The sequence below is a fragment of the Antechinus flavipes genome, chromosome 2 (assembly GCF_016432865.1).
Source record: "Antechinus flavipes isolate AdamAnt ecotype Samford, QLD, Australia chromosome 2, AdamAnt_v2, whole genome shotgun sequence".
In the NCBI taxonomy this organism is placed as follows: Eukaryota; Metazoa; Chordata; class Mammalia; order Dasyuromorphia; family Dasyuridae; genus Antechinus; species Antechinus flavipes.
In genome coordinates this window covers 162945499-162959629 of record NC_067399.1, presented here as the reverse complement: position 1 = coordinate 162959629, position 14131 = coordinate 162945499, and the positions used below count along the sequence as shown (strand labels likewise).

Genomic DNA, 14131 nt, shown 5'->3' with positions numbered 1-14131 from the left:
TGGAAATTAACTAACGGTTGTTCTATTTGGAATCCTAAATAAGATTTTTAAAAGCCATAAATGGAAAGGAAAGAACATTTTATTTGTGTTCTTTCTTCAAACTTTACTTCCATGACACTGGGTTTTTCCAGCTTTTAAGCTTGCCTAAGGCAAACTAGCTTTTTTTGTTTGCACGGTTGGATTTTTTAAAGTTACAAATGTTTAAATTAAAAAAAAAAAACACTAAATTTAAGTTATAGTCTATTATGTTATGTTATGTTTTCATGTTTACCTATTATTCTATGTTCAATTTAAAATTTTCTATTTAAGTGTTTATAATAAATTTCCACATTATGGAGAATTTATGAGCAGAAATCCCTGAAGATTAAATCCTTACTCCCTATAATATTCTTTTCCTCATTTTCCCTGAATAAAATGGTGTTGAAGCTTAATGTGAACCGATGTCAAGGGTTGTTTCAGATGAAGAGGTAAAGGACAGCAGGCGAATAACTAAATGGCTGCTGCGGTTTTTCATTAATTGTTGTCTCTGTGTTCTATCTTTCTCTCTCCCATCTCCAACTCCCAATCCCGGCATGTCAGAAGGAGCAGTGGGAGAAGGGAAACCATCTGCAGAGCAATTGGGTGCTAGAGATGCCTGCCCCATGGAAAATGCTACATATGCCGATGGTATGGTTCTGAACTCTTTGGAGTCTCATAAAATAGAAATCTGGCCTATTTTCCCAATGTAGGCTTTAGGAATCAGGAAACTGCTATCTGTTCAATGAACCAACATGTTCTGCAATAACAAGTCAAATTTCAGAAGCCATTTACTTCTAGAGTACTCATCAAAATGCAGCTTTCTAAAGTAGCTGCTAGTAAAAAGCTACTTCATCCGTGCTTCTCAATACTGAATTTGTAGGAGCAATTTTCAAGGCCGAATAGAATGGAAACTATCTCATTAACTTTGTGTAAATATCCTTTTTCTTCCGATGTAATATGGACCTTAGGGCAAATGCCTCGTTGCCCCATCCTAGTTATGGTATTGAACTCTCATATGATAGAACTTACTTATAGTCAACATAGTCCATTTAGATTAATAATAATAATATGCTAGCGAATATTCATATCATAACTATGATGTGCTAGGAATTGTACTAAGCCCTTTATAAATATTATTTTATTTGTCCTCACAATAAATCTGAGAGGTAGACGCTAATCCCAGGAGATAAGTGCACTGTATATAAACACATGGAAAGAATAGTAGGAGATCTTTTTAGATGCACTTAAAATTTTTAAAAAGACTTTTTTTTCATATTTACAAACAAGGCATATCAATGTAGATATAGAAATATGTTATATAACCTTCTGACACAATTCTCAGTTTCAGATACTAAATTCTCTACTGTGGTATTCCTGAAAGTCCTTCAATGAAGATCCATCCTTTGTTTTTGAAATATCACCCTTTGAACATCCATGGTCTAATTCTAGCTAACTCAATTCTAGTTTTTAATGGAACCTAGAAGAAAGATCTCATTTCCTAGAAGAAAAGCCAGAAAAGGAGCACAGGAGATGAGGTTGTGTTTACCTGTTTATAATTCCCATTACTCAGTTACTATTTGCTAAGACGAAGAGGACCAGACATAGTCCATAATGAAATCAATCATGAGAAGACTACAGGCAAAAAGGAGATGACCTTTCTAAATGGTAGCTCAAATAGAATTTCCCACTAGAAGCAAAGGTCATCACTGAGTCCCATCAGAAAGACCTGCCATTCCATTGATGCTATTCTCCGTGTTTTACCTCAGATTAGGGTTATAATGATTAGGGCCTGAATCCTCTTGGTATATTGCATAAAGGTACTTAACATTAGAACATTCTTGCATTTTTGCATAGGGTTGAAACAGAGACACTCTAGGACATTTAATTTTTTTTTTGGATTGAGCCCTGGGGAGAAAAAAGCAACCAATGTCTTGGAGTAGAGGAGAAGGGTCCAGCATAATAGTCTTTCAAATCTGTCCCCTACCCTGATCTTGCATGACTGATTTCAAGAACTGCTGCTGCTGTTTTTCCCTAATAGAACATTCATTTTAGAAGGGATCAATTTTTTTCTTTTTCTTTTTTTTCTTTTCTTTTTATTTATTTATTTTTTTTTAGAGATTACAGGTTGTTGGTTCCTAATATAGGCTTTGATGTTTGGAAAATATCAATCTAATTAAACTGGTTGATACTTGGAGACTTCCCTAGTGTCTAAGGCTTTTTAACAATGGTTCTGATTATATATTCTCTTTTTATGCAAATGCTCCTGCAAAATCATACACACAATAGAGTAAAAACACATGTTTTATAGGGACCATGTGATCTGGATTAGCTATTTATTTTATTTTCTATTCTAGTGTAGTCATCCCATTGGCATTCTCAAAGTACCTGTTCTGAATTATGAACACCAAAACAGGGAAAAACTAATGAGCCCAATGACATTGCATTGTACTGACTCCCTAGAAGCTGCAGGCTTCTTAGCACATCAGTGCCATATTTTTTTTATCCTTTCTTCTTTGCTTTCATGTCATTCATTTGGGCTTCTAAATCTCCCCATGGTTGAAAAGAAGTATAGCCACACTGCTACCACCAGGAAGTTAGAGTTGTCACTAAATTTTAAATATCATTTGTTGATTGGGGAACCCTAAGTCATTTGGCTGGATTGATCCCTAATCCTCATCCCAAAAGCATACCTCTTGAAAATTTCAAGGCCAAACTGACGCGCTGGATAGAGAATTCTACTGGAAAGGGAAGGCGATTTCACTCCTCTCAGAATCATTGAAGAAAAAGCTAATGATCCTTCCAAGAAAAGAAGGGGACTCCACATAAAGGCAAAATCTGTCAACTTTAGCATTTCATTTAAGTCTCATCTCAATTGGTTTGAATGTAACTGCCATATTCTTTAAAATCTAAATGTTGTTTCTGTAACCCACTACTGCATTGTAATGACAGCTGCAACTAGAAATAATTTGAGATTATCAAGGAAGCATAAAACCTGTATGTAAAGCATAAAATCTTCGGACACCTGCTTGCCTTCTGCCAAGGACTCCTTTGTACACACGGTCTAATACCCTTGAAAGAGATTCAATCAATAGGCCATTCCAGTGTCTACCCAAGACTCAGCTCCACATAAAATGGCAGTCCATAAATCACATTAAACATGACTCTGTGGTCTGAGATTTAGGATTTATTTCATTATTTTACTTGTGAAAAGTATGAACCTAAATTGAAAAGATCATTATTTTATAGCTGTATGTTATAGAAAATCTGCTGGTCTCCAAAATGAACCACTATTAGTAGCATTGATGGGACTCTAAGAAGATACACCATCACCAATGGATATAAGAAATGGAAAATAAAATAGTTCTTAGGTTCAGACCATTTGTTCCTATTTCAGGAATAGTCTGGTACAAAAGTCTAACATCTTTGTTTTCCTTTCAGTTGAAATGAGTAGTCAGGATGAAAGTGACCCAACAGAGAGTCAACAAGACGATGATCTCTAATAGGTAAGATTCTGTTTCCTCTTTTTAATTTAGTAGATGTTCTAGGAATATCTACAAGAATTAGTGTTGAATGACCCAAGTCTTTGTGCACCTCTGTTGTTAATTTGCCCCATACTCATTGCAATTCTTTTTAACTTCTCTAGAGTAGTATTCATATGGAGGGCTGAGAATTTCATTAATTTTCTATTCTTTACAATTCAATCATAACTTATACCATGTGTGTTGCGAATCATGCTATATTCAGATCTTTGAGATAATTAAGTGTTTACAATGTAATTTTAGAGTACCTCACTTTTTTTATAGCCTTGACACTAAAATCTTTTTTTCCCACTTGCTCATCCACTATGGCATGTGTGAAAAGTAATGAGATAATGTCTCTCAAGGATTTTGCCTTTCTTAGAAGCAAATAATTCTTGAGATCCAGGCAATAATATTTAAAAATAACATTAGCCTGCATTTGTAACATGCTTTATGATTTATAGTGGTCTTGTCCTAACCAGTATTTTGTAATAGTTTGAGCAAGCATCATTGTTCCCATTTTTACAGATAAAGAAACAAAAGATCAAGGCATGTAAGAATGACAACTTACATTATTCTTATATCTACCAATGGTATTAGCTATGTGCTGAGTGATTTTTTAAAAGAAAACTGAAGCCATATTTAGTCAATGATCAATAAATATCATTAAGCTCTTCCTGAGTGCCAAGCATTATGCTAAACACTATATTATTGGGAGATAATTGACTTAAATTCTGGTACTGATTCTAAAACTAGCTTTAATCCTTAAATAGTTTGTTAGTTACCTAATTTTTATGAGTTAGAGTTAACTCATTTAGATATGCTTCATTTAGATGGGTCATTTCCTCTCTCTGAGGCTGTTTTCTGATCTGTAAAATAAGGGCCTTACCTCAGATGATTTTGAAGGTCTCTTCCTGCCCAAACATTCTTTTTTTTTTTTTTTTTTAATAACTTTTTATTGACAGAACCCATGCCAGGGTAATTTTTTTACAACATTATCCCTTGCACTCACTTCTGTTCCAACTTTTTCCCTCCCTCCCTCCATCCCCTCCCCTAGATGGCAAGCAGTCCTATACATGTTAAATATGTCACAGTATATCCTAGATACAATATATGTGTGCAGATCCGAACAGTTCTCTTATTGCACAGGAAGAATTGAATTCAGAAGATATAAATAACTTGGGAAGAAAAACAAAAATGCAGCAGTTTATATTCATTTCCCAGTGTCCTTTCTTTGGGTGTAGCTGCTTCTGTCCATCCTTGATTAATTGAAACTGAGTTAGGTCTCTTTGTAGAAGAAATCCACTTCCATCAGAATACATCCTCATACGGTATCGTTGTTGAGGTATATAATGATCTCCTGGTTCTGCTCATTTCACTTAGCATCAGTTCATGTAAATCTCTCCAAGCTTCTCTGTATTCTTCCTGCTGATAATTTCTTACAGAACAATAATATTCATAGTGTTCATATACCACAATTTACTCAACCATTCTCCAACTGATGTTGCCCAAACATTCTAAACCTTTAAGGAAAAACTAAAATAGAAGCAAAAGGAAGACTTTTGTGAGATTTGCTTTTTGGAGACTTCCTTATGTCCTAGCCTTATGAGTAACAGCCTTAAAAACAAAGGAAGATCATAATTTGCACAGAAATGGAAGAATAACTAGATTTGCAGTTGTAAATGGTCCAATTTCTAGACTAAAATGCTTAGCAATGGAAAAATCCATAGTGCACCTGAATTGTAAATCACCTCACTGCTTTTTCTAGTAAAGGCAGTACAAAAATATGGTCACTAAATTCTCTTCCCTGTGATGTATTCCACCTGCTACAGAAGATTTGCAAATTTTATCATCAGGAAAATATCTAAGAAACCACAGTCTTAAAGGGAATTTTATAATATTCAAGGCTAAATATTAAAGCATTCCTGAAGTTATAGACTAAGAGTGCTTTGTTTTTGTTTTTAAAGATAAGAACCCTCTTCCCTCTGCAAAGTTCAATATGTGATTTCTCCTTTTGCTTAGTTGGTATTAAAAGATTCTTTCCCTGTAACAGGAGAAAAAGAAAAACAAGACAAAAATAAACATGGAGAGAAAATTCTCTTTAAAAGAAGTAAAAAGGACTAAAATCTGAAATATTATAATGCTCGTTTCTCAGCTTTTTTTAGTTTTGTTTTGGCCCTTAATTACTCTAATCTATGGCTATTCTGTCAGGAATATGGCAAAATTCCTTTCTGTAACGTATCTTCCGTCCTCCCCCACCATAGATGCAGTTATACATATCTTCAGGGTCACTATTTTTAATTGATGGCATATAATGCACCAACACATTCCCTAACATATAAAGGATTCAAAGAGGTGTGTTTCCCCTTCAATACCAACATGAGTCTCAGTCTTGTTCTGGATCTGGGAGATCTATAGCCCAGGAAGTCCTGTCTATTTAGGCTATGGAGGTCTATAATATAAGGGAACTTGAGGCAATCAAGAACTCTCCAGTTTTATATTCAGGTTGAGAGAGGAGGAGGCTGGTACAAGGCTCAAGGTACCAATTTCAATGAATGCTCTGCTTATAAGAACATACTAATTATATATTTACACATACAATTGTTAAATTCAACAATTGTAGCTGGTTATCATAGCTAATGAACTGTATTACCTTTCTCTCCTGAGAGCCTAACCAGTCTGGGTTACAACACAATAATTTTTTTTTTTTTTTAATTTCAGGCATTTCTTTTTGTAGTGCAAAATTCAAAATGGTCCTAATCACAAGAAGTATGTCTCAAGGTAGACAAGTTTAGAGTTGAAATGAGCCAAAATAATAGTGCTTAGAACATATTAGGCAAGGAATAAATAAATGTTAGTTACAATATATTTCAAGTAGAATGACTGAAGCCCAGATTTTTCTGATGTTTAAGGAGAGGTCAACTTCTTGCACTGTCATTATAAGTTTTTGAAGGTTGGAATTGACATCAAAGACTATACAAAAAATGAGATTTTTCCCTATCTTTGATTCAAAGACATTAGGTATACGTGTGTGGTCTTTATATATTTTGGAAATCATCTCTCCCATCAAACTGCCTTTTTTCCCTGTCTGTACAATTAGTACTTCAGAATAAGACGGTGCCTTTACCCACACTCAGACCCCACTCTAAATGAATACATAATCTAATTCATAATATAAGACCTTGAACTTGACAAATATAATGTAAAAATTGTTATTTATTTCCCTCTGGAGAAGGATTTGCAATGTAACAGATAATCTATTGGTTGCTTTTGTAGACAGTATTGTCTCACTCAACTTTAGAAATGCTGTCATTATCCATATGTGGTTCCTGGAATCTTGAGTGTGTTCATGAAACTGGGGAGTTGGGGGGGTCCTAGGGCTGACTCATGAGTGCACATGTACAGATAGGAATTCAGGGAAACATTTAAATGATGAGCTCAGTTAATTATCACATTAAGAAAAGCTAACCTTCAACATGGCATTTATTTATTGAAAGTTAATTTAAATACTGCTTAGAGAAACCTCATTTCCAACAATGGTCTTTTAAATAAATATCTGTGCCCGTCAAATAAGATGGACTCTGTAGATATTTAGGGAGAAATGACATTGAGAGAACTGTTCTAAGACATTCCACTGGGATCCTTCTCTTTATTTTAACAGGCTATTTGATCTCCCTTTATCTTCTGCAGATGAACAAGATAAGGCAAACGAATGAAAGGACATGACGGCCCTTGGCAATGTATGGCATCTGATGGCATCGGTGAAGTGGAGGCTGAGAGACACCAAATGGTGTCAATAAAAGCTAGGGGTGGGTGGGGGGAGGGAATTTGGGTCCAAAGAGAAGGGGATTCTTTGCTTTGATTCTTCCACTTGCATTTTGTTCTGTTTACCTTCTTAAAGGGATGAGGGATTTAGAGAAAGATTTTTAATATGGTGGCAGATGCCCCATATTAAAATCATCTTTTTTTTTTTTTAAGGGATTGACCCTGTATTAATGTCTTTCCTTTGTAACTTTGCCACAGGGTCATAATAGGACAGCTTAAACACACATACATATACCTGTGTATGTATGTTTGTATATATTCTGTTCTCCAGACTTGCTTCCTCAATAACTTTATAAAACAGGTTGTTCAGTGACTTCTTTGAAGAAAAAGAAGGGAACAAGGTTATTTTCTGTCTCACAACCTAAAGTTTCAGAGAGGATACTGCTAGACAGCAGCATAATCCACAGATGGTATCAAGTAGAAAATAAGTTAGGAAGTGGTCAAAACCTATTTACTGATCCCTTAAAGAAGGTCTGGACATGTAAATAGAAAATGAGGTTTTATTCGGTACCTCACAGCACCACAAATTAGTTTCATGGCATTCATTAAGAAATGATGGAAGAAGTGTTTAGTCTAGCACAGAGTAAGATAAGCTTAACTAGTAAAATCATTTGTGCCCCTTTCGCAGCCTATGTCACCATTGTCCTTAGATAGAACGGAAATTTTCATTTCATCAGCAACATAAACTTACAATGGGGCTTTTTTATTCCATCATGTTCTTATCTTATGCTTCCTCTCTCAGCCTGTGGACTAGGACAAGACCTGGTACCACCAACTGTAGAAATTTTTTTTCCCCCTTTCAACTAAAACAGAGCTTATTTAAGTGAGCACTTATCTAGATGTTGCTAGTAGTTTAACCCCTCGATTAAATAAAAATACATGCCAATTAGAACTCATCCTATATTGACTAGTGGTTTGTGGATATTAATCAACTGCGCTTGAAATCCCTCCTGTTATGTTTCTCAATATAGATGGCTGTGTAATTATGCGTATATATTTGAATAAGACACTTTCCCCTAATCACTGGGTACAGGGGTCTTTAGATCAAATGTCATTGGGTAGTAAAAACAAAAAATGGAGGAGCAAGGATCTCCTTTTCAGCTGTGCAGTAAATTAAATTTGTATGCCTTTCACAAAAAGAGGATATGCTTTTCACAAAAGAACACACAGCACGTTTCCAAGGTTTGAAGGTCTGAAAAACACATTCCCCTCCCTGTTAGAAGCAATTAGAGCTCCTGTTTGCAGTCTCTGCTTCCTAGTTTGTTTTGACATTACATTACTTGACTAGGCCAGGTCTGAAAATAATTTGTTGCTGGGTTCCTCCCAGCTAACCATTGAACACAGCACTAAAAAAAGGGAAGGCAGCCCTAATAGTTCATGAGGGTGGTTCTCTGTAGAATGAGGACTAGCGTTTGCTTAAGAGGCAGTGGGACCCAGAAATGAGAGAGTATGAGGAGCTTAGGTATGTGTGTGCCAGTATTTTTTTTTGATTAAAATCCTTCAGAAGGCAATATTGACACCATTAGCTAACCCTCTCAACAACATGCTAGACTCCACTGAGAGCTAATCTTGTTTCTCTCATATCCCTTTAAGCTACTTGTGATCAGGCTTTTTTATAAGTGCTTTGGAATTTATATTTCATTTCTCTTTTGCCTTAAACAAGCAGATTGTGGATGTCCAAATATAGTCAGTCAGGTTAAGTACTTTATTAATCATCATTTATTGGATGTTTGCTTTAAATTCCACTTAAGTTGGAATTAGCTCCCTCTATCCCTTTGTATGCACAGTGGTGTATATATGTGCTTGGGTATCTGTGTATGTGTACATATACACACACATATACACACATATTCTTCCTAGGTATTGTTTTCTTTCAACCCTTCCTGAATTTGTCTACCCCTCTTAGTCGCTACATTTTAAAAGCTAACAGTCGGGGCAGAGAGGTGATGGAGTACATAGAGCATCTGCCCTAGGATCAAGAGGAACTGAGTTCAAATGTGCTCTCAGATACTTGACACCTTCTAGCTAGATGATCCTGAGCAAGTCACTTAACCCTAATTGCCTCGCAAAAAAAAAAAAAAAAAAAAAAAAAATTAACATTCTGTATTTCTGCATAACACTCATATAGCAATTTCATGATCCAAAGCAGTCCATCATCACAGCTATTCCCTTGAGATTGACATCATGGAAACTAGCTTGGCCATTTTCTCATATGGTGTCAGCGAATGATCTGGGAATGGATGATATTCTTTTTCAAGTCCCATTAAGCACAACTTTCTTAGAAGCAAAAAGGAAGTGATTTTAAAATAGTCCTAGAAATGCTACCACACGAATTCTGATATTTTCTCTATTTTATGCCATCTTCATAACTTAATTGAAGAAGTCACTGTCATCTTGTGAAATGCTTGACAAGTGCAATCTGCTGCAAGCAGATTATCCTGTGGTTACCAAATGTTGGTGATATTCTCTTGCAGTAATGAGCTACAACAGAAAACAACATGAGAGAGATGGCACAGAGAACTAGGCTTGAAAGTGGTCGAAGATGAAAGATTCCTAATCTCCCACTTAGAAACTACCAACATGGAAAATAATGGCCTTCACTAGGACTTCAGGTCCAAGATATGCTTATTATCCAAGCGAGTCATTTTCTTGGTTCTTAGTTTTAACTTTGGTTCCCTTGGACAAGGGGGTAGTTCTTTAAAATGTGGAGGTTTCTGCCCAAAGAAAGAGTGGAAAAGTAAGCAATGAATGAAGAGAACTAAGAAAGTAAGAAAATATACCATTACATTCAATCTGATGAACCCTAACATAAAAATTTGTTTGGATTTTTTTTATCTAGTTTGGTTTAGGGATTTTCAAGAACCGTTATTTAGCTGTATGATCTTATTGATTACAAAAAGATAATGAAGATACCATACTCTCATTCAGATAATAAAAATAAAAATTATCAAGTAATTGCTGAAATATAACAACAGACACAATGAATTGTTATTTCACTAGAGTTGCTAAAATTAATAGAATAGGCTTTGTAAAAGAATAAACACCAAGTCAATTAGTTTCCTGCACATGAATTCTGTATGTCAATCTCTACCCAGACTTCAATCATTCTGTAGCATGAGGGTGGGGGTGGGGAGGGAAGGGGAAGGGAAAGAGAATAAAACCCTACATTAGTGATGTTTGCATACAGAGTATCAAAATATGCTTTTAACATAATAGTCCAATTAAAAAAGGTTCTCAATCTAGGAGAAACAATGCATTATTCCTCTAGCTCGTGGCTGCTCAGATGATGGACAAGTCTTCTTTCAGAGTAGTTCACAAAGGAGACATCTGAAACAACTGTCTGTGATATTGGGTCACATATTATTCACTGCAGCTAATTGTAAATCTTTCTATGAAACACTGAAAAGCCTCTTTGTGAATTAATACTGTTCTGCTTGATGCACTTGATTAAAAAAGACATTTCTCTCTATGTGGTGCATGTCGGCTTTGCTTTGAAAAATTACAAAGTTAGCAGAATATGTTTAATATATTTTCTTGGGGAATAGGGTTTTTATCATATGATTCATTAAGGATTTGCCTTACCCTGACATTTGTGATATAAAGGAAAATCTGAAAAAAATGTAATTTTCTTGATCAAAATATGTTTTTACTTAATGCAAATAAATGTAGTCTGTTGCTTGCAAAACGTCTTCTGATAGCTGGTATAAACTGCTAAATAGAATTAGACGTGCCTCCTTTGTTAATCTAGCATTTAAGTGCTGAACTGCTTCTAAATCTATTAGTTTCCTTCTGTCTGTGCCATACATTGAAAACCTTAAACAACCGATGCCTTCATACTACATTTGTTAATGCAGAATACTAATAAAACTCATTCAAGAGAATGATGGAAAGATTCCTGTCTTTGTAAGAATGACCAACTATCAATGAGCAAATTCTCCTTTCTGATTCTAGACTGTACACTTGGTTACTAGCACACACTTCAGATTTTTCATGTAATTAAAACTTTTACCCATTGATCTTATTCCCTTGTCAATTCAGTATCAGTCGGGGGATTTTTCTCCTAAAATTCTCATCTATGTGGAAATGAAGCTGCAGAATGGAAATGGGGGCAAGTAAGTACCTGTACCTAGGAGCCAAGGCTAGTTCTAGGAGCCAATTATGCAAATAGAGGATTATTAGATTATTAAATGATTATGTAAATGAGTAACAATGAACTTCTCTGGAAAATATTCTTTTTAAAGATGTGGCTCATTGACTGTCACTCCTAACTTTAAAATGAACAGAAGTCCATTTGATCTACTAGGACTCTGGTTATCTTTGCCAACGCAAACTAGAGAGTTAGGTTTTTTATTTTTATTATTTTTTTAAGCCAGATTTTTTTTAAAACCCATTTTCCCTATAGCAAATGAGGCATGAAAGAAAAATCTGGGCAGTAGGCCTTAGAAGTTGATCTAAGATAGTGATACTGCTTATAAACTAATAGTAGAAAGGACAGTTGCTAAAGTTATCCCATGACTTTTCACTTTTTGTCTCTCTTTGATCCTTTCTTTATCTTTCTTTCTCATCTCTTTCTATGCCTGAGGCCTGTCACTGGTGCCCAAAGGCATTAATTAGTCTAATTAGTAATTGTGTAATTGGCAAAAAGTGATTAAAGACCACTAAAGCTTTCATGGTGTTGGTTTGGATTTTTTGAGAAGGGAAATAGGGGAACAGAAGGGACAGGATGAAAAAACAAGATATCTGGTACAGTCTCTGATCCTGACTTGTAAGTTGATCTGGGGGAACTTATATTGCTCCCTGGCACCTCAATTTTTCTGCCTCCATAGGATTCTTGTGAGAATAAAATAAAGTTATAAATTTGAACATGCTTTGGAAAAAGCACTAAACACAAGATATTTGTTTAATGCTGCCAGCATAAAGGTCTTTACCCTCACTCCATTCCCTTCCCTCAAGAATTTTTTTACTAACTAGTGAACTTAAACTCCCATTACTAAGCTTGATTCCAACTCTACCTAAAAATAAAGAGGCCATATTAAGAAAATGTCCTTTCACGAGAATTTAGAGAAATCTGAATTTTAATCTTTTTATATGAATATAGGAAGGCATTAGGGAGGACTTTTTTTTTTTTCCAGTGTAGATACCTCCTGATGTGGAAACTTAGTCCAATTTAGTAGATTGCAACTCACTAAGATTTGGTGGATAAGTCTTAGAGAGGTGCCTGAAGCCTTTGGAAGTTAAATAATTTGGCCAAGCTTAAAAAATCTACTATCAGAGCTGGGATCTGAATCCAGGGGTTTAATTTTGACTTTCTATCCATTGCTGAAGGCTGCCTTTTTTGTTTGCTCCCTTCTAACTCCACACAGGATCATCCCAAGTCATCGTGATCTATATCTGGCCACCCAGATGGCTCTGGAAGGAAAGGGGAGAGAGGTGACCTTGCTCAGCCCTCCCTCACCTAAATCCAATTCATTCACTTGTCACGATAGCATCTCTGTGATGTCTGGTCCTCTTCAAGAGCAAGGAAAAAAACAACAATCTCACACACACACAGATCCATCCAGATCAATTTGTTGTATATCACTTTATTTCTGTGCTAAAACTAAAGAAGATAAAAATGTAGCCATCTTGGGATCTTGGTTACAGAAGCCATTGTGCAGCCTCTGATCTGATACTGATATTGTGATCTTTTAGATAAAGCATATCGCCATTTGGGATCTCAGATTCCTTCACCATAAAATGAGGGGATTGAATTCTATATCTTCGAAGATCTTTTCAATTCTAACTTTCTTTGATTCTGGACCCTACATGATGACATAACAACATGGGGCTTAAAGTTCACAGTATCTTCCTACATTGACATCAGTCCATCTAATAATACCCATGAAGTGGCTAAGAGACCTGAAAAGGCAAATAGTGGTATAGTAGAACTCTGGGCTTAAAGTCAAGAAGATGCAAGTTAGAAGATGGCCTCAGATACTTATTATCTGAGTGACCCTCAGCTAGTCCATCACTTTTGTCTGCCTCTGTTTCCTCAATGATAAAATGGAGATATAATAACTCCTAACTCACAGGGTTGCTGTGAATCAGATGAGATGATATTTGTAAAGCACTTAGCACTGGACCTGGCATATAGTAGGATGCTCAATAAATGCTCATTCCCTCTTCCCTAAAAAGGATTCAAGGTTAAGTGTTCTTAATTGTTTTATATATCACGGATCCCTTTGACAGTCTGCTGAAACTTCTCAGAATGGATCTCTCCTCAGAATATTGCTTTGAAATATCTAAAACACAAAAGATGATAAAGGAAAACAATTACACGGAAATGAGGTTAAAAAAAAACAGTCAATGTAGAACAATTCCAATGATATAAAGGAATATTAATCAGAGGTAGAAGGAGAATGGGAGGGAGAAGAGGGATTTCTCAGTGGGGAAAGAGGGATTAAAGGGTAAGGAAAATCAGGATACAATCTCTCTACTAGAAAATTTTAACTAGTGCTCTAGATGGGAGCAGGGGGTACAAAGTGGTAGAATGAAAAGAATAGCAGACTGGGATCCAGAAAACCTGGAGTCCTCTTAACTGATTGGATTACCTTATACAAATTGCTTCAAATCACTGATCCTCAGTTTATTTACCTATAAAATGAGGTATTTAGAGCAGATGACTTCTAAATACCTTTTCAATTGTTACACTATGATTCTATGAAATGCAATTTATTTGAGATAGGATTTGGAGCAGAACTTGGTAGATAATTATTATCTGTCAATTAAGT

The 14131-nt window shown here is 35.5% G+C and overlaps 1 protein-coding gene across 3 annotated transcripts in view; it reads left to right on the top strand.

Moving 5' to 3' along the window:
• MACROD2 (mono-ADP ribosylhydrolase 2) overlaps nt 1-11242 on the top strand; it is a 2209416-nt gene extending 2198174 nt beyond the window's left edge. For 2 of the 3 annotated variants that reach the window (XM_051975902.1, XM_051975901.1), the window contains 3 exons: nt 580-666; nt 3457-3521; nt 7227-11242. In XM_051975902.1, the coding sequence (XP_051831862.1) occupies nt 580-666; nt 3457-3518 (149 nt within the window). In that variant the 3' untranslated portion in view covers nt 3519-3521; nt 7227-11242. The remainder of the gene's footprint in view (nt 1-579; nt 667-3456; nt 3522-7226) is intronic. The other variant, XM_051975903.1, reaches the window with a different exon arrangement.
• Nucleotides 11243-14131: the final 2889 nt, after the last annotated feature.